This window comes from Lepisosteus platostomus, chromosome 13 (assembly GCF_059453375.1).
Source record: "Lepisosteus platostomus isolate fLepPlt1 chromosome 13, fLepPlt1.hap1, whole genome shotgun sequence".
NCBI lineage: Eukaryota > Metazoa > Chordata > Actinopteri > Semionotiformes > Lepisosteidae > Lepisosteus > Lepisosteus platostomus.
This window is the reverse complement of record NC_142623.1, coordinates 31,227,197-31,246,500: the sequence shown is the minus strand read 5'-3', so window position 1 is coordinate 31,246,500 and position 19,304 is coordinate 31,227,197. Positions and strand designations below refer to the sequence as shown.

Sequence of the window (19,304 nt, the reverse complement as noted above, 5' to 3'; positions counted from 1 at the left end):
AGTTTACCGCGACGCGCCTGACCGGTGCTAATTATTCAGTCATCATAAGCGATCGTTCGGGTTAATACTGCGCGACACCTCGGCACTGGCTACACAGTTATCTCTGATCTCTGGCGCTAAGAAGAGTGCTCCTCTGCGTGCTAGGCTTTCACAGTGATGCTGTATGTTAAGTAGAGAGGACGGTCTGAAATATACAATTAGGCGAAAAGGGGGCCGTGGTTGGGCGGTTTGCTAATCGGAGTCCGGGTTTGCCTGTGTTTGGGGGCGGCCTCTGATGTTCGGTCACTCCCCCTTCCCTTTGGGGTTAGTGTGCTTGTGTTTAGTTTCCCAGAGATCGTCAAATCGGATTCCTTAGGGAAAGGACACACAAATCACTCCCATTTTAACAAGGGGGAACAACTCGGGAACGGGCAGCCACAAGGGTCCCCACCTCTCTTCCTAGATCCCCGATTCTCATTCATTTGCCGCTTTTTAACAGCGAAAGATCTGTGGTGGGAAGAAAAAAGAAAGAGAGAGGGGGAAAAAGAACTTGTCTGTGGAGGATGACACTTGATCTAACAGTCTGAGAGCTGTAGTTGATCCTATTGTTTCTTAAACTGACATCAGAGCTTTTTTTATTAAGCCTCTTTCTTAACGCAGAAGGGACACCGGGCAAGGCAAGAGCGTGTTTCTTCCTCGACACTCAATGTGCAATACACATCATTTTTTGTGATTCTTGTTCGCCTGTGCTTTTGTCTGTTGTACCTAACCCTGGATTGTGACAGCTTGGTTTTCCTCCGGCTATTTTCTACCTGTTTTTTATCTTCATTTTTTGGTGAAAAAAAAACAATCTATATTTGAAAGACATCAAAAAATAATACGACCACGTATCTCCAACGTACCAAGAGCTATCTAGTCCATCACCCACCACGGCTTTGAGCCATTTACCGGTGTTCTGAAGAAAACGAGGTCGGAAATTAGACGAAGAGGTGGGATAAGCCAACAAAAAAAAAACAACGACCGCAACAACAGTAAGGCTGTTTTCATGTTTGGGATTCAGGAAAGCATTCAAAGGAGTGGGAGTAGTATGAAAGAGGAGCCCATCGGTTCAGGCATGAACGCCGTCCGAACGTGGATGCAGGGAGCGGGCGTGCTGGACGCGAACACTGCCGCACAAAGGTAAGACGCCCGAGGCAGCATCTCGGCGCTCTCCGCGGCGACTGCTCACCGCCACAGAGCCCACGGGTCTCTGCTTTCATTTCCTTTTTCCACATGGGATTCTTTGACCTGCCGGATTCTAGCTGCTCACGTTCAAAATTGTCGCACCGCCGGGTTTTTTTTTTGTCGGAGCAGTCTGCCCCAAACTGGGTCTGGTTAAAGTTGCGATGCCGCGGTCTGTTCCCGGCGCTGTGCATCTCCCGGCGCTGGCGGATCTCTGAACGGGTCTGTTCGGCTGAAAAACCGCAAACGCCGTAGGAGGCTAAAAATGATCGCCTTCATCGCCTTCCAAGCCGTTTATTAGGTCATTTAAAGACGAGCCTCCGCGCCGTCAGATGTATTCGAGAGAATAATATTTCTGGCAGCTAAAATATCCACACAGTTTATTTTCTAGCATCTTAAATTTACGGAGCCTAACGCGAACAGTGTTTCCTGACTGCTGTTTCAACAAAAGCAATCCCGTTTGAATACAGCTGCTGCAACAAGCGATATTTTAGGACAAACGCTGAAAAATAAATACGTTGAAGTTTAAGGAAGGAGGACAGTGAGTCAAAAAGATGTACATTTAAAAAAAAAACAATCCGTACAATGTACAGGCACACCTGACAGTGCAGCTACTGTTAGAAGTTTACATAAATTGTAATACTAGACATATCTACACGGTAGTTAATTTTACTTGTGTTTGTATTTCTTATTTCAAACGAATGATAAATTAACACATTTTCTTTACAATAACACGCAATTATTTTACTGTCTCAAGTGAGTTGTATTTATCCGAGTGTAACAGAATAAGCAGAGGCCTCGTGAACTTTACAGAAATTATAACTGGAAATGAGATGAAATATGCATTTTTATCAAAGTCACTCACATGACCTTTCCTCAATAAAAGTACACAAAAGTGTAATTTTTGCGCCGGGATTTTCTTTTTTCTGACTAATTGATTAAAAAATATTAAGCACGCTATTAAATAAGCAGGGCAGAGCAACATCATTACCCGTAAAAAAATGAAATAATGTGAGAAATGAGATAGCAGAGAACTGTACATGTTTTTTTTTTAAAAAAAGGAAATTGGCACAAAAAATGAGACCCAGAGCGAGGTCAATATGTGAGGATACCGAAAAAGAAAACACCGCGTTCAATTAAAAAATTCTGGTTTATTTAAAAAGGTGGAAAGGCGTAGTAAGAATCTTTCTTTCCCTTCCATGTGCTGTGACCTCTCTATCGCCGACTCGCTCTTGCCTCGCACGCCCGCAGTGGAGTCGGTCTAGCCCGGGCGCACTTCGAGAAACAGCCGCCTTCCAACCTGCGAAAATCCAACTTCTTCCACTTCGTGTTGGCTTTGTACGACAGGCAGGGACAGCCCGTGGAGATAGAAAGGACGTCTTTTCTCGGCTTTGTAGAAAAGGAGAAGGTAAGTCTTGTTTGAAATTAAATATTTCGTTTTTCTCCCCATACTGACTGTTTTGGCGACTGTGAATATCACGGATTCAAAATCCGCAATTACAGCAAACTACAATTCGGCAATTATGCTGATAAAATGACCAGAGTGCATTTTATTATTTTTTTTTATTTCGGGTATTTATTTTTTATTTACACTACACCGTGGACATCAGCCAGTTACCAAAAATTGCTTACATGAAAATAGTTTTCACAGTTTTAAAATGAACACTTTAATTGGCAGACGTGAGTGTGAAATTTGGACATTTAGTACAAAGCAAAGAAAACAATGTGTGACAATTGTATTTGAAAATATTTCTGACTACTCTGCAGCCTGCGTTAATGCACGTGTTTGTCAAACAGATGCGTTTCAATTCCCAGGAAAAAAAAATGTTGTAACTGCAGTTTGTTCTTCGCTGTAATGATTTTGATCAGGTCCACAGTGCTCGTACTCAATCCTTGTTCTTCGTAAATTCCTCGTACGTCTGCATTTGATTTGCAGTTTCATTCCTCTGATTTCCTTAAAAAGATTTTTAGGTTCATCTAGAATTAGAAGGGATATTGGGATCGTTTGACCCACCTTAAAAACTAGGAATCTAGGAATCCGTCTGCTTGTAACAAAAGTCGAACTGTACGAGAACCAGGACATAACTGCATTTGTTTTCTAGAACGCAAAGGAAGTGTACTGTTTTACAGCACAGGCTGTGATGTCAGATTTCAGTATTCACTCAGCACCGGGCTGCTGCTGCTACTGCTGTCCTGAAGTTTCATATCTCTACTTTCCCACGCGGCTGGGACAGTGCTTTTGTCCCTAGAATACACAGATTAAGATTTTCCTAAAAAGTAAGATCGTTGAACACACCTATTCCACGTCGAACAAATATATGCCGGTAGTTGTTAAAGAAAGTTTGCAGTCTAATCAATTTCTATCCTTATGCTCGATAGAACTGCTGTTCACGCACGGTATAATTATACCGACCACTTCCAATGTGGCCTTGTCTTACATTGAATTGGCAGCTTCATACGTCTCCTGTCTTAATTCCCCCCTCAGTGAAGTTCAGGCAGCCTGACTTCTTGGTGTTAAAGAGCTTGCATGTACTGTATACGGCAAGGAACAATCTTTCTAAATGATTCTAATTGCCGCTCGTCACCGAAGTAGCAAGGAAGTTTAAAAAAAAAGGAAAAGCTTTCAGTGTAAGCATTTAGTCCCATGCAGTTTTTGTTAGAAGATCCCCGCTCTTCGCCTTTGCATAATTTAATTAAAGGCCCTTACAACTTTTTCTCGATTTTTTTCGCCCCAGTTCACCGTGTCTGTAGGTTGCCCTTAAGCACACGGACACAATCCTCGCTCCGCGCATTAAACGCGTTCGGGAAACGCCTTTTGTAATGTTCCACCCGTAACCTTCCTGTGTATCGTTTCTTGTTTAGGAATCTAATGGCGAGAAAACGAATAACGGGATTCATTATAGACTACAACTGCTCTACAGCAATGGTAAGAGACTTTGCGGTTACAATTTCTTATCCGCCCTGACAGCTGAGTACCAGACCTCTACACTTAAGCGAAACATAATTTCTCATGAAGGCGCTGAGACTCGCGATACCACAGGCTTGATTTGCATAGAATTCTACCGAAATAAAATGATTAGGCACCAGGTGTGAGAAATGTTGGTCCTTTCTCTGAACAACAAAGGTTATGATGATGATAGCAGGTGTTAAGTGTTCAAGGTAGTAATTTTTTTAACTCACCTGAACACGGCAATGCAGCGATATTATAATGGATTTTTGTACCATAACGGTATATGTTTATTTTAATGTATAACAATATACATGACTTTTAACATATTTTCCAAAGTGTAAGTATGTGGACATAAATGTCGTAGTTCCCCGATAGCGAGTCGATTCTTGGGAAGGTCCTCAATTCGGCGGTATTTGCATCCTGTTACATAGTAAATTGTTCTGAAAGTTGCTAATTCTAAAACACAGGTTAAGTGTTTTTTAATCGTTTCGGAAATACCGTAAGGCGGCCGACTTCGCCGTTTTAAAAGCTTTCCTAGTGGAGTTACGTGCCCTACAATTCTCTTTCGGCATTCGGCTCCCGGAATCGCATTTGATTCCTGCCGGCAGAAATATTTTCTTCGCCAGATTCGGAAACTCGGACACACTGACCCACCAACACGACTTCCTGAATAATTTATTATATAAGCTTATTGTTGAGCACAATGGGGTTTGTAAAACTCAAGAGATTCCAGGCCTAAATTGAATACTGCTAAAAAAAAGTGTAAAATAAGCTAATGTCAATTTTGGGGTTTGTTTGTCACCGTTTTTATGGCGTTTTTGTAGTGTTGGTGTAGGTTTTTAATTGTAAGGCAACGCCGTCTCTTCGCAAATTTCTTTTCTGCGTGCTCAGTGAGAATTAGGTAAGAGGAATTGGAGGCGAAAAGTTTGAATTGTATTGCAAAAACGCTAAAACAGATAATAATAATAACAACATTTCTAAACAATTATTATATGCTCAATACTGATGTTATGTCCACTTTGATAGGCCATACAACATGTTTGTGTATTAAAAACAAATACTACCTCGGTTTTAAACAAATTGCTAAAAAGCAGAAGGCAGCACTTAGGTCAATAGCAGACTGTCTCGACCCATATCTCCGAAAAATCTTTTGAAATGTTTTTTTTGCTTCTTCAATATATGTAAAATAGAAATAAGCCTTGCAATCTGGTTTACATTCAGCCAACAAAGAGATCACTCATCTGCAGCGAAGATATCATTAGGATCTTAAGTGTGAGCTACTTTGTTATGTCAACAAGCTGCAGTGACACAAGATTCTGCACACTGTGAGAGCCTGCCTGCCTGGGACTCTGGCACCATGCTCAGGGGAAAAAAAAAGAACGCGTCTCTGCCAGGTTATAGGATTATGTGCATGTGTGAAAAATGCCTAAGCCCCTGTAGGTGACTGCGCTTCTCGCGATCCTGTCATCGTTTAAATCATGTTAGACACAGAGCACTCTTAGCACGCTTGCGGATGTGGCTCTGTGCATGCACCCATTCTGCTTCCCCTCTTGTCATCCGCAGGTATCAGGACAGAGCAAGACTTCTATGTCCGGCTGATTGACTCTATGACCAAACAGGTAGGGTGTTTCTGAACCGCGGGTATCTCGGTTGGAAATAAAAAAATCTGTGTGTGTGTGGAGGGGGTTGGGCTGAGCCTCAGGGCAGGGGGGGCAGTGTAGCAGTCAGGCATGTCGGCCTGTGGGAGCAGTGATACCTCACAGCCCCACACAGTGCACAGCTCCTCGGGGAGGGGGGGGGTTCTTAGGGGGGCACTCCTATACTGAAGTACCTTTGACTCAGGCAGCTGTTGTGATGTGAGGAACGGGGAAGAGCTGTCACTGCTGGGGTGTCTTCATCTGCTCTTTATACATGACCCCCCCCTCGCCCCCCCTCCCCCAAACAGCAGATCACGACTTACTTCTTTAGCTCCCACCAAAACAACAACAAACTTTTAAAGGTGTCTCCTCCGACATACGTTTAAAATCTTTGTTGTCTTCATTTTAAATAGGAAAATGTGGCGCTTATTAACATTAGGACAGCGACAAAAAAAAAAAACCCTGAAATTTGCCAGCATCAAAGCTGTGATTTCGAGAAAAAGTCAATGAACCCTTGCTTTTGGGAGAGCAGGTTGTTTCTTCTTAAATGGTTGCTTGACGCTTTGTTCCACTTGTTGTGCTGGGTCACCTGCTGGCAAGCAGCTTGTTGCCTCAAAGGTTTCCAAACTACGAACTGAGACATACCCGAGTGGCATTCTGGGCTTCGGGGCTTTACAGTCAGGCACTGGAAACCCACAGATAGTGGATTAATGGGATTAAATGTGACAAACAAATAAATCTAATCTGCTTCCGTCTATATTTGACTCTGGTTTGCACGGTGGTTTGAAGTTGGCTCTTTATTTGCAGAGGTAGTTGATCATAATGTAAAGCAGGGAGAAGCACCCTTGTCCTACAGTATATGCTTAATAACAGTGAAGGACAATCACAGTCTGATTCCCCCTGCGTTGTCTAGAGTGAATAAGCAGTCGCAATTTTAAGTGTAACGTTAAAAAAAAAAGATGGGAGGTCTGGATGCAGAGGCCTTCTGAGGCAAACTGCACAGTGTCAGGACGCTCGGTGAGGAGTCTTGCATGCTGCCAGCATGTGAGAGGTAAAACAGTCTGGGGTTCCTGGAAGTCTACTCATTATGTGGCTGTTCTAGTTTATTGTCATAAGGTTGTGCGAAAGCTCATTGAGAATGGATTGCAACAGAGGGCTGTACAGGATACGTGTGGCAGGTTTATTGTGAACAGTTTCTAATAAATGATCTTGTCCTTATGGTTCCAACTCGGTAGGTGGGATAATTCATAATTATCTCACTTTGCTATTTTTCTGAAGAAGATTGTGTATCACAGTGCCTGTAATCATTTGCTGGGTGAGTTGCTTGGCTTTAAGGCTTTCTCTGTTGCTCGAGATTGAATGTCTGGAGACTTGGGAAAAAAAAAAACCCGAACACAGCGTTTTGCCGAATCCTTCAGTCGTGTGGCGTTTCTTTTTCATTTAAAAAAAAATATTTTGCATTTTCTCTGAGAATTCTCTCTCATCCTAAGAGACAAACCTGTGACAGATAAGTGTGTTATTGTGTTAGCTGTTGATCAATCATTGTGTGACAGTAATTGTCAATGGACATATGCATTTTCTATTAGTAGAGCTGAACTTCTCAGTCTGAAAAGGGGTTTAAGTTTTCTACAGCCCAACAGTGCAGTATAAAATATTTCCAAAGTGTCACTGTAATGCAGAAGAAGACTGTGGAGAATACAGCAGTGTTATGAGCAATCACAGTTTGCTTCTCTAAATAGGTGCCCGAGAGTGTTGCCAGTATTTTAACGTTTCAACAGGGGGTGTCTTTCTCGGATATACATCTTGATCCCCACAAGCAATACTCGAGGACCAAATCAGACTGGGAGACAGGAGGGAGTGAGATTTATTGCAGTGAATAGCAAAATGAATTACCTACAGACACCTGGGTTGCGTGAACTCTGGCGAATTAAGTAGAAGCTCACATTAAGACTTGGCGTAGGTTCGTTTCAGGCTTCGGACTCAATTACGCTGCTTTTTCTCAAGCTGTTGAAAATGTTTAAGAAGATGCAGTTTGTCACACCGTGAAAGGGCATTCATTCCCGCCGCGCAGACCGGGCCCCTAAAAAACCTGTTAAAGCACATGGCTGAGTCTTTTAAGTTGGGTAACAAGCTTGGCATGCTTGCGTTAGCACTCGGTGCGACTGAACAATGGCGTCTTCAGGGAAGTGTCAGAGAAGTTTAAAACGACAAGCAGACAATCGCCCAAAAGCGATGTTCCAGAAGTGAGAGGATTTCCGTCTCCCCCTCACACACTCTTTCTTGTCGAGCTGGGGAAATAAAGCCCTTTCTTAATGGGAACAATTTTATGGGGAGCTCCAGCGATCAAGCTCTCTCTCTCTCTGTCTTTTCGGGGGGAGACTGAGCTGCTCTGGTCGGATTCAGTGTTTAGTCTTGCTTTATCGTTCTCCGGGATGTGCGACGTAAATTGCTAGATAGCTAGATAATAGATTTGGCTTTTCAAGAAATTCTCTTTTACAGGTTTCTGAATAAAAGAGGCACGGAGCCTTCACTTTCTTAACATAACAGGAAGAATTGAAATGATGGGTGTCAGTGGAGGGGTTCCCCTTTTCTGGAATCCCCCCGCAGGTCCGTAACCCCTTTACTGCTGCTTCTGGATCTCGGGCAGTTTCCACAGCCAGAAATCACAGATTTCTTGAGCCTGGCAATCTCTAACTTGCAGCAACTTGATCTTTTTAAAAGAGAGAACTAAACACCCTTTTTTGATCAAACAGAAAGAGTTTCGATGGGAAAAATCGGTTCACGATCTCTGCTGTATGTAAAGCCCCTGTAGGATTTTAGTTATCTGAAATTACAATAATAAAAAAAAAGACTCACTTGTGCCACAGTTAACATTCTTTTTCCAGAACAGGTGTCAGTTGCGTATTTGGTCAGCATCATTGAAAATACCAGTCCCACCTACCTGTTTAAGAACCAGGCTTGTTGAAAGTTTTGTTTTGTGTCTCTGTGTGCGAGTTCCCATTTCTTTTACTTTGAAAGGTATTCTTGGTCAAGGTCTTGCTCGTACGCCGGAGTTAGCAAAGGGAGATTATTGAAATGTTTCGATAGATTGAGTTTCTGTCCCTGAGCAGATGAGTTGCCCAGAAGAAGGTCACACCAGGTGGTGATGGAACAAGGTGGCATAGCACAGTGGGCAAGTCTCTGGACCTCCCCCAGCTGGGCGGCTGTGGGTTCGAGCCCCTGCTGCAGACACTGCTGTTGTGCCTTGAGTGAGGTGCTTTACTTCTGTTGCTCCAGCCCACCCAGCTGTATAAATGAGCACTAGCATTGGTTGGTGGAGGGGGGGTAGCTGTGATAGACCAGCATCCCATCCTGGACTGGGGGCTGGGGGGGTCACATGTTCTCTTGTCCATTTAACTCCATGGAAACCAGGATAAGCTCTGGCCTGATGAGTGGCTCGGATATGGAAATTGCCTGCTTTGTGGATAACCGTGTTGAGAGAACATGCAGAACTCATTAGGAGCAACAAGGGCAGCGATCCCAGCATATCCCACTTGTTCAAACTCTCATGGCTCTCCTATGGAAGCGTTTAATAAGGACTCCTCACTGAAAACTGCGTTTTATATGTCCCAACTGCTGTGGCTGACGCACAGCTCCTGTCATTCATTGTGAGGAGGACAACAATGTCAGGGCAGAGGCAGACAGCTGTATTGGTCATCGATTTAAAGTTTGCCGTTAACATTACTTTTAACCAACTAGGGTGAGGAAAACACACACACACACACATTCCAGGGAGACTTTCCATAAATTGTCTTCAGATTGCGCGAGAGAGGCCTGAGTGTCAATCTGACAGCGACATGTGTGATCAGCAGCACCGCCGCTGACAGATCTGATGAAGACGGCGAGCGCAGAAAAAACAAAACAAAATGTGGGGCTTTCTAACCCTGAGCTCGGCGCCAGAACAGCTGAGGGTTTGAACAAAGAGCATCACGCTGCAATCACGACACCTATAAAAGTTGCAGGAGGCAGAGAAAGAAAAGCGACCGAGCTCTTTGTGAAGTGTTTGCAGATCACGGTAACAAAAAGGGAAGTGTGTTTTAATGTATTTTTAGTAACTTGTTTACATGCTTTAGAAGCGGTTGTCACATCAAGGCTGGAGGAGAAAACTGCAAATGAAATATGAAAAGTTACTTCTGCAAAATGAAATATGTATTAAAGACATATCAATGTAATGCGCTTGTTAATGCATGCTGCATTCATCCTGGGTTTGCAGAAACACTGATGCCATGCATGTTTTATAGCCTAAATAGCTGTTTTGGATCAGTTTTTTCAGCTAGTGAGGACTAGAGAAAAACTGGAAATTCTCCAGCACGTTAGACACACTCCATCTTATTAAAACAAGAGGCCAGTCTCGAAGCGACTGCACAGAGCTGGACAGATAAAGAGAAAAGAAGGCGATGTGTTTGGAGGATGGGTTAATACAAATGACCGCTTTCCTTAAATGCAGGATTTTGCGGAGGAAAAGCATTTGAATGGGCTTTGTTCTGTAATTTATTGGGCTGTTGCCGGTGTATTTACATGATATTTATACAGCAGTTCAGAAAACACTTCAGCTATCCAAACAAAATGCGTAGAGTGACATCGATCACCTTTATTAGACACTTCCTGTAATTAGAGCTTCTTAACGGACCGATGATGTGAGACAGGTTGAGAGCAAGAAGGGTCCTCTGAAACTTCTGGATGTTATACTCTATAGTGTACACGCTTTGTATAATCTGTGTGTTGTACATTTTAGACGCGTATTTCTGTAACGTGTGCTTTAAAGACACTCAGAACGTCTCTTTCTGCTTCAGAGTCTTCCGTGACTGGAAGACTGTACTTGTAGCGTTTCGCAGTTCTTTCTTTTGTGTTCTTTGGTGAGACGAGCAGAGAACGCCACCAACGTGTTATTTAATTTCTTTCTTTTGGAAATGTGTGGGCAGCTTGTTCTTCCTCTGTGCTCCTGCTGCTTTGGCTTCTATTTCATCTGCCTTCTCCTGACAAGGAGTACGTTCGAGAACTTGTGCGGGCTGACTCTCAGCAGAGCCCTGCTTCAGAGCCGTCGACGGCTCTTTCTGCTGCCTGGATGAAGGGAGAAAAAGGAGGGACGGAGCGAGAGAGGGCCCGTAGCTATGACACACAGCCAGAATCAGACTGGCCCAGGGCTAGGTGAGGGCTGAAAGGCAGAGAGAGAGCCAAAGAGAGCAAACACACTGAACATAAAGAAAAACACCCTTGAAGATCTAATTTCACCCCTGAAAGACAAAATACATACCTAAAAGACACCAAAAAGACCACTGATACGCACATGGAAGGCAAAAGCAGTTGTATTTACCTGACGGAATCCTATAATGCTCTAGAAATGCGGGACTTTTACAGAATTAACATAGTGGTCTCTGTTTCAGGAAGGGGCTGCGGGTCTTTACAGGCGGGGACTGAGTCGTTCCTATGTGCACTGGTACTATAACATTGGAAGAAGTTAAGTAGACAGCGTGTTTGTGAGTGTCAACCCTCTCCACTTTAAACCGACATCACAGTAAGAGTACATCAAGGCATTTATCAACATGTGGCATTTCATGTCACTCATACCAATACTTTCATGAACAGGCATATCTCCACAGTACCTAGCCAAGTGTACAGTTCTCTTAGCCATGATGAAGTGTTTTAAACTTTTTTTCATAGCATTATAATAGCTGCAATGTTTACGGTGATTTTAGTTAGTTCATTGGATTGACCCCCCATCCCTCAGATAAAAGAAATAACCCCCCCAAAATGACCAGTGTCGTGCTATATAGTTAGATAAAGGTGAACAAACTTTTCTAGTTGTCGTAGTTGTGTTTGCTGGTGATTTTAACTTTCCCTTGATTCAGGGTCATACTCAATGCAGTTTTTAAACTTTTTCTTGAGTCACTATAACTGTCCAGGCTTTTGCCCAGAGCTATAAATAGACCTGCCTAATGACGGTACAGTGGAAACTGCAGAAATTGCAATCTGAAGAGCAGAAATGAGCTAAAAGCAGCAGAGATATTACCCCCGCTTTCAAAACCTTCCACCTTTGGCATGGTGTTCAAAAAATAATTCGATGGATGTTCTGTCTCGCCTAGGCAGAGGGCATTTTAAGGGCCCAGTTTTGTTTATTTTCGGTCTAAATTCATCAGTGAATAAACAGAACCAGGCTGCTCTGGGATCTGTGCTTTGCTAGAGGCCTGTAGACAGTGATGCATGTGGCTCTGTTTTAAAAGACCTTGGCCCTTTTTTTCTCAAAGTGAAACAACATAAAGAAAAAAGGACGAAGGTACCGGCAGAGATCCTATATCACTGAGGACACACAGCAAAAACTAATTAAGGCCAAAGGCCTAATTGTGTAGATATATCATCATCTGGATGATATCATTATGATAGATAAAAATAGACATTCTAATAGAAATGTATACATTGTGATTTTGTCTGGGTTTACAAATACTTCACTGTAAGTGGTCATCCTTAAATCTTCTTTAATACTTTTCTTGGATTACACAATGACCAAGAACTTGAGTAGAAGATGTGTAATTAATAGTTATATTTTTCATTATGAGTAATAGTTATTGTATAAAAAAGTTACAGCAGTGGTCCTTCAGAAGCAGTCACACAAATACTAGCTAGAGAAGCAGCTGTACCAGTAATGTTAGCAGCCTTAATATTTTCAATAGTGGTATTAATAGTTTTAGAAATAGCAGAAGTATTAACTGCACCAGGAATAGAGATTGTAGTTTTAGTAGTAGCAGTAGTATTAGTCATTGTAGAAGTACCTGGTGAAATATTAGCTGTAACAGCAGTAGCTGAAGTAGTTTAGTAGTGTTTGCAGTAGCAGTAGGAGTCACAGCAGTAGCTGAAGTAGTTTAGTAGTGTTTGCAGTAGCAGTAGGTGAAACAGCAGTAGCTGAAGTAGTTTAGTAGAGTTTGCAATAGCTGTAACTGCTATTTAGTTACAGCTAAAGTAGTAGTTTAGTACTGTTAGCAGAAGTGTTTTGCAGGGAGGCAGCAGCTGCTGTCCTGCACAGCTCTTCCTCCTGTATTCCAACACTCCCAGCACTGAAAGGGCGGCTGGGGTGGCGCAGCGCAGGCAGCTCAGGGCTGTGTATGTTTGGGGAAAATGAGAAATTCGCGGCGGTGGAAAATGTGTTGTTTGGAGTCTGAGGTTGAAAACAAAGCTGAGGTTTTTGGAAGAACTCAGCACTGGGCCAGATGGCTCACTTTGTTCCCAGTCTGGCCGTCCAACTGCTCAACCCCCCTACCCCCAGCCTGCCTGTCTGCCTCCGCCCCCCAGTACAACATACAGCCATTTGTTTGGGGCTTTATACGGTAGAGTAGTTACAGTGCGAAGGCACAGAAATACGATTACAGTCCTGAACACAGGCACAGCCAGAAGAGCGCAGGAGCTGTCCTCTCGCTCCCAGAAAGCTCGGCTTTCCAGTCGGACTGAGGCGCAGATGGGAGCACGTGCCAGGAATAGCTGAGTGTTGAGTAAAGGGTGGAACATAACAATAATCACTTCAACAAAAAACTAAAGCTGTCATATTGCAAGCCATAATGCGGCCTGTCCTTTTTTTCTCTCCCTAACCCGTGATGCACAAGTTAACTCGCATCTGTTTTAAAACCACGTGGTCTGCTCAAGTGATCAGGACCAAGTCTCACTGATACTGTACTAGCCACGGAGAAGAAATCTGCCTCCGAACTCGAGGCCAGACTTGGACCTGCGTTTGCAAACCCACCTTAGAAAAGCAAATACCGTAAAGACATTTTCTGGACATGGAATGAGTGGATTGAGCTATTGATATAAAATGCCATGGCCGTGATTCGAATGTGGTTTTTTAGTTTGAGTTATTTAGGAATGCAAGCAAATAAGGACAGTTAAAAAGCAGTTACAATGTGGCTCCTCTGGTCTGTTTGGTAATGAGTACTTAATTGAGCTGAGGATCTTACCCAGTCATGTCTTTGAAGGAAACCAGGGTTTCGGCTTCAACAACACGACCTGGTATCTTGTCCCATTTTCCCACATCCCTTTACACAATCAATATTTATTTCCTGATTTGTTGATTGAAAAATAATTGTATATCCCTGACTTTTTTATGTGGGTGTTTGATGGTTCGTAGTATTCATACACTCTTAGGGAGAGCCTTCAAGACTTGTCAGTACTATTGCCTCTCGCTGACTGGCACCAAAAGTGGCCAGGCAGCCATCGCCTGAGACGAACGCTGTCCTCCACACCCCCCCACCCCCCCACTCCTAAAAATAATTCATTAATGCCCTGGCCTTTGTGCATGTGCTTTTCAGTGGTGAAAAGAACCAATGAATCTGATTTGTCAAATTCCATTGATAAACATGGAGACAAACTACACATTTCATCTAAATCAAATGAAAACTAGAGGCAGAAGAAGTACGAATATATGGGAGCTTGCACACATTTTTACATTTTTTTTAGAACTGGCTGCAGCAGTAAAATAACAGTGCGCACAGTTCCAGCAGGAGTTTTGAATCTCACAACACTTGTGTCGTTAATGTGCCTGGACTTAAAGAAGGGTCTTAGTGTGCCTATAGCCAGCTAATCAAGACAGCTCAACAAATGGACCGCTTGTACGCCCGCAAATGTGCTGCGAACAAAACAGGTTACTGTTACAACTTTACAAGTCATTTCCATATGTAATGCTCTGCGAACTGCATAGCTGTTTTTGTAAGTTACAATTGACTGCAAACAGATCATTCTCGGCCAGAAGTCCTGGAATCCTGGAACTGCGGATTCCCATGACACATGTGGTCAGTTATGAACCTTTTCCTGCCAGATGCAATAAATTTTACATTAAGCTCTTACGATTGCCCTGTGTATGTTTTTCTCAGCAGAATCTGTTCTCAGAATATAAGCAATATGTGAATGAGGGTTTGAAGAGTGGGTTAGGAACTTTAAGCTGTCTCATAAGCATGCCGTGTGTGATGGGATATCATCAGAGCTCAGTCATTAGACAGTGTTTAGTATAATGAGTCCTGTTTGTCCTGATTGCGGGTTTTAGTAAAACAGAACCATATTGGCCCCGTACTGACTGTGTTTGACTTCCTGTCTGGTCGATGAGAATTTTTGGTAATACAACTTGTTTTCTCTCCCTCATTTCAGGCTATTATTTATGAAGGTCAAGACAAAAATCCCGAAATGTGCCGAGTTCTACTGACACACGAAATCATGTGCAGGTAAGGCTTGATGTGCTCTGTCGCCCCACATGGTTCACTCCTCACACGAACAAGCGGGAAACAAAACAAGGGAAATCGCACTGAAATAATAATATGAGGATTGGAGAGAAAGTGGAATATCTGCGCATGAAGCTTGGAAGCTCCTCCCGCGACTTCTTCTGGGAAAGACTTCTTCTTGTCAGCGTGCAGCTCCCCCCTGCACACCAGCCGTGTAATAGCCCGGTTTTAAACTGCCCGAAAAGGTTAATGGGCTGGTGAGGTTCTCGTATGAGATCACAGCAGGGCATGGGCGTGTAATTGAGCTGCTGGGAGTGGAGACACTTGGCACAGCCAGAGAGGGATGAGACGCAATGATCTCCAATAACTGATTTCAAGGGCACCTCTTAAAGAACCGACCGGCAATAAATCGCATGTAAGGAGGCATTGCTGGACACATTAGCAGGACTGATGGACACCAGATATTTTGCTTTGGGAAGCCTCTTCTGAAGCTTCAGGTGGCTCCTCGGGAGCTTTGTCCTCCCCTTACGGCGCGGAGCCTTGCCAAACAACCTGCATCCCATCATCCTTTGCAGCTGGCTGCTGCAGAGGTTAAGGATAGACCCCGGCAGGTTTTCACCGCCAAAACACAGACTGTGGCAATGGGTTCAAGTGCCCAGGTGTCTCCTCCTCTCCTCGCTTTGAGACGTGCCCAGTCTTCTTGTTGGGGTCGCTGCAGGTGAAGGGCACGACGGTCTAAACCGAATAGGCCTGCACTCCGCAAGGGTTGTCTTTTCTATTCAGAGGGGAGCCCTCACCCAGGTGTGCACAGAGTGGCCTCTGTGCTCACAAGCCACACGAGAAAAAAGCTTTGCAGGACAGATTCTGCTGAGGGGGCACTAGAAGTCCTAAAACTCAATTCAGTAGCTTAACGGCAAAGGTATCATTCCGGGGTTCCCCTCGTTCTCCCGCTAACAGCTTGGCTAGGAGTACTGCCCACAAGGCTCTAACCAGGTCACCCCCACTATCCCAGCTGGCAGGAGCAAAAGAGAGGCCTGAACAACAAGGCAAGCAAGCAAGAGAGGAAGATGAGCTCGCTATCAAGTGTTGCACCTTTAATTAAAAGCGAAAGATGAATTTCTTTCGCTTAAAACTGGGTTGTGAAGATAGGCTCTCATCTATTTTTAGGAATACCGAAGAGCATTTTAACAGTTTTCTCCTAAATATATCCTACTCATGCTCGGTTAATTAGGACAAGCAGGAACTCATTATTCAGTCGGAATTTTCTTGTTATTCTTTTTATAATAAATGCATTTTCCTTAGCATGTTGACAGTGAAATATATACGCCCCAGACACAAATGCACACATACGCTACAAGCTATGCAAAAGAGGAGCATTGCAAAAAGAGGTGGTTGCATTTTAGATAGAAACAGTTCCCTGTAAGTAGATTCCCCTCACCTGGACATCTGTAAAAGTGAAAGCCTAGTTTGTTCATTTGGAAGGAACACTCCTTTACCGGGCTGAGCTGACACTTTGACACAGCTGGGCGACTGGCTCCCCTTAAATACCGGGCCCATGTGGAGCCAGTATGTCAGCAGTCATCCAGCAGTACGGCTCTGCTTAAAGACTGAGTTTTCCCTTCTGAGGCCTCCTTATGGCTGTGTGCGTGAAGGTAGGAATGGAGTTACACAGGGTAGAGACAGCTAGCGTACCGTACCCCCACCCCACACACACATACATACATACACACGCGCTGCCCTGCTGGGTCGCCTGTCCTGTCCCACGATTCCACGCTGGATTAGGATGTGCTGATTCTGCACTGGGGGTGCAAACACAGTCTCAATTATAAGCATAAAATTAGAGTCTGTTCACCATTAATCAGTGCTGCTAATTGCTGTGCTCTTCCATTAGCCATATGGTGCCAAGCCAGCTTGCATCCATAGGACAAAAACTGCTTAATCTTTTCTTGTCAAACACGAGGCAGAAAAAAAGTACGTGTACAATCTCAAATGCTTTTAAGAGAATGACTTCAAATCCAGAGGTAAGTTAGGAGTATTGCATTTCTTGAAGGCAGGAATGAGCTTGAGGAACTTTTGCAGGGACCCAGTAAAGAAATAGTGTCCCTTCTGTACCCTTCATTAAGAAGTGTTACTAATAGGATGCCTTTTTGGCTGTGCGTACAGGTATTTACCCTGTGCTTGTCCCTTACTGATGACATCATCACAATGGTATACATTGGAAGGCTGCAAAGCCTTTACCAGACAGGAACACAGAGAGATAAAAAAAAAAAACCCAGCACTTTCCTAAGAGAGGGAGCAAAGCAACAACAAAAATCCTCAAATAATTAGAATGTGCTAATTAGATTTTTTTTTGGAAAGGGTTTTATTTCTCGTGGGGTGCCATAGCGTGTGCGTGCGTGGCCTTTCGTGGGCGCTGTTTGAGTGCCCGGTTATTATTGGAAGCCAGACAGTCTCCCCCCACCCCCACCCCAGCTTAGCTCAGTTCCATGCCAGGGGAGGGGGGGGGAGAGAGAGAGAGGGCACTGCCCCCATTAATGTGCCCCCTCTCCCAGTAATACATGGCAGAGGCGTGACCAGCTGTGGGAGGGAGAGAGGGCAGGAGAGCAGCGTGAGAGGAGATGCCCCTGCCCAGAGGCAGGGCTGCAACACTCCACAGATGACTTCTGTTTCCTGCCTCTGTTCTGGGCAACATCTCCTCCTCCTCCTCCTCCTCCGGCCTGACAGAGCGGCCCTGAACCCCGCTCCCACTCGCTCTCCCACCCACGCCCGTCGCCTGACGTCTCCCAGACATGAGGCAGAAGCATCCCTTTCAGGCAGAGACGTCACCCGAAGAGCCGGGCGCGGGGAAAGGGCCCGGGGAAGGAGAGATGAATAGGCGGGCCGGCTGAGTCAGCTCGTCCTGCGGGCTGGCGTCTCTCTGATCTCGGGGCTTTGAAGGCGAGGATGGGCCTCCCAGCGGTGCTCATCGAGCGCGCGGGCCTGGCGTCGCGCCAGGCCGGCGTGGCCGAGGAACACAGAGCGCCGCGCCAACCTGTCTTTCCCGCGCGGGGGAAAGTTCGGAACCACCCGGAACCTGGAACCACAAAGCCAGCGTCCACACATTGCTAATCGCATGACGCTAACGAGCTGCAAATTCTGCCGCATCTTTAACGGCAGGGAGAGGTGTTTGTTTCTCAAAACCCACATAAACCATCTTTTAGAAAAGGCCCTTTTTTTACTGACTTATCTGTCTTGATTGGGGGGGGGGGGGGTGAGGACGGCTGACCCAGATGGGAGAGAGCCAGTTCAGGAATACACGGCTGGATCCGGAGGTTTGGGTCGATGCCGTCGGGAAGGGGGATAACGCGCACGACGGCGGTGAGATAAAAGAAGGAAAGGAGACGCGCGCCGAGTCGGGGAGCCAGGGGAGGCTGGGCAGGGAGAAGCCCTGAGCGCGCGAGCAGGGGGACAGGGGGAGAGGAAGGTGGCCAGGGCGGGAGAGGACAGGATGCACAGCTCCCCGAGCGAGACAATGCCGCTGGTTTTATGTGACAACCTCTCCGGCGCGTTCATTCATACCCCTCTACCATCTGTGCAGGCGTAACGTGAGCTGGAGGTTCATCACTGCTGTTCGGGACCCCCCTCTGTCCCCCCAACCCCCCTCCCACTCAATCACTCTGTCCTTTGTCAAAGGCAGAGGCTGCGGGGGGAGTCTGGTTCGTACGTGTGTGTTTTCAGGTTCGTATCGGAGCAGGGAGGGGCTGGAGGGGGTAATTACCTGCCTCAGGTGAGGCCTAGGAAGATCACGGCTCTGCCGCACAGCTGTAACAGGAGGCAGGCCGTCTGAAGGATGGATCGCCTTTGTAATCCCATAGCTGGCCCATATGTGACAGTCATAACTAGGGGCATGAGAAGCTCCTGTTTCCTCAGCGGCTCTCCCTCGCAGGTGATCCCTGGCTGAACATTTCCAGGGAGGAACAGTAACCAGAAACAGACACGCTCCCTCCTTCGACCCCCCCCTCCTCCCGGTAGCCCAGGGTAATTGCTGACACATGCGCGGACACCAAGGCGATCGGTGACCTTCTCCTACCTTTGCTTTCTCTCCCACCTTTCCCCAGCCGCTGCTGCGACAAGAAAAGCTGTGGCAATCGGAACGAGACGCCCTCGGATCCCGTGATCATCGACAGGTAGGGGTCCCTGCTTTGTGGTCCGCGCTGCTGCGGCCAGGCTCTGAGCCTGTTACACTCCAGCTATAACATGGTTATTACAGAGCTCCGCTACGGCTCTGCTGCCTTGGTCTGGGCT

At 45.3% G+C, this 19,304-nt stretch overlaps 1 protein-coding gene across 3 annotated transcripts in view; it reads left to right on the top strand.

The window, feature by feature from the left end:
- Positions 1-312: 312 nt before the first annotated feature.
- The window catches only part of ebf1a (EBF transcription factor 1a), a 194,491-nt gene continuing 175,499 nt past the window's right edge, over positions 313-19,304 (top strand). For 2 of the 3 annotated variants that reach the window (XM_088604122.1, XM_088604120.1), the window contains exons 1-6: positions 314-1,158; positions 2,452-2,608; positions 4,063-4,126; positions 5,714-5,769; positions 14,950-15,023; positions 19,118-19,186. In XM_088604122.1, coding sequence (XP_088460248.1) covers positions 1,025-1,158; positions 2,452-2,608; positions 4,063-4,126; positions 5,714-5,769; positions 14,950-15,023; positions 19,118-19,186 — 554 coding nt within the window. In that variant the 5' untranslated portion in view covers positions 314-1,024. Of the gene's footprint in view, positions 1,159-2,451; positions 2,609-4,062; positions 4,127-5,713; positions 5,770-14,949; positions 15,024-19,117; positions 19,187-19,304 lie in introns of all 3 variants that reach the window. The other variant, XM_088604121.1, reaches the window with a different exon arrangement.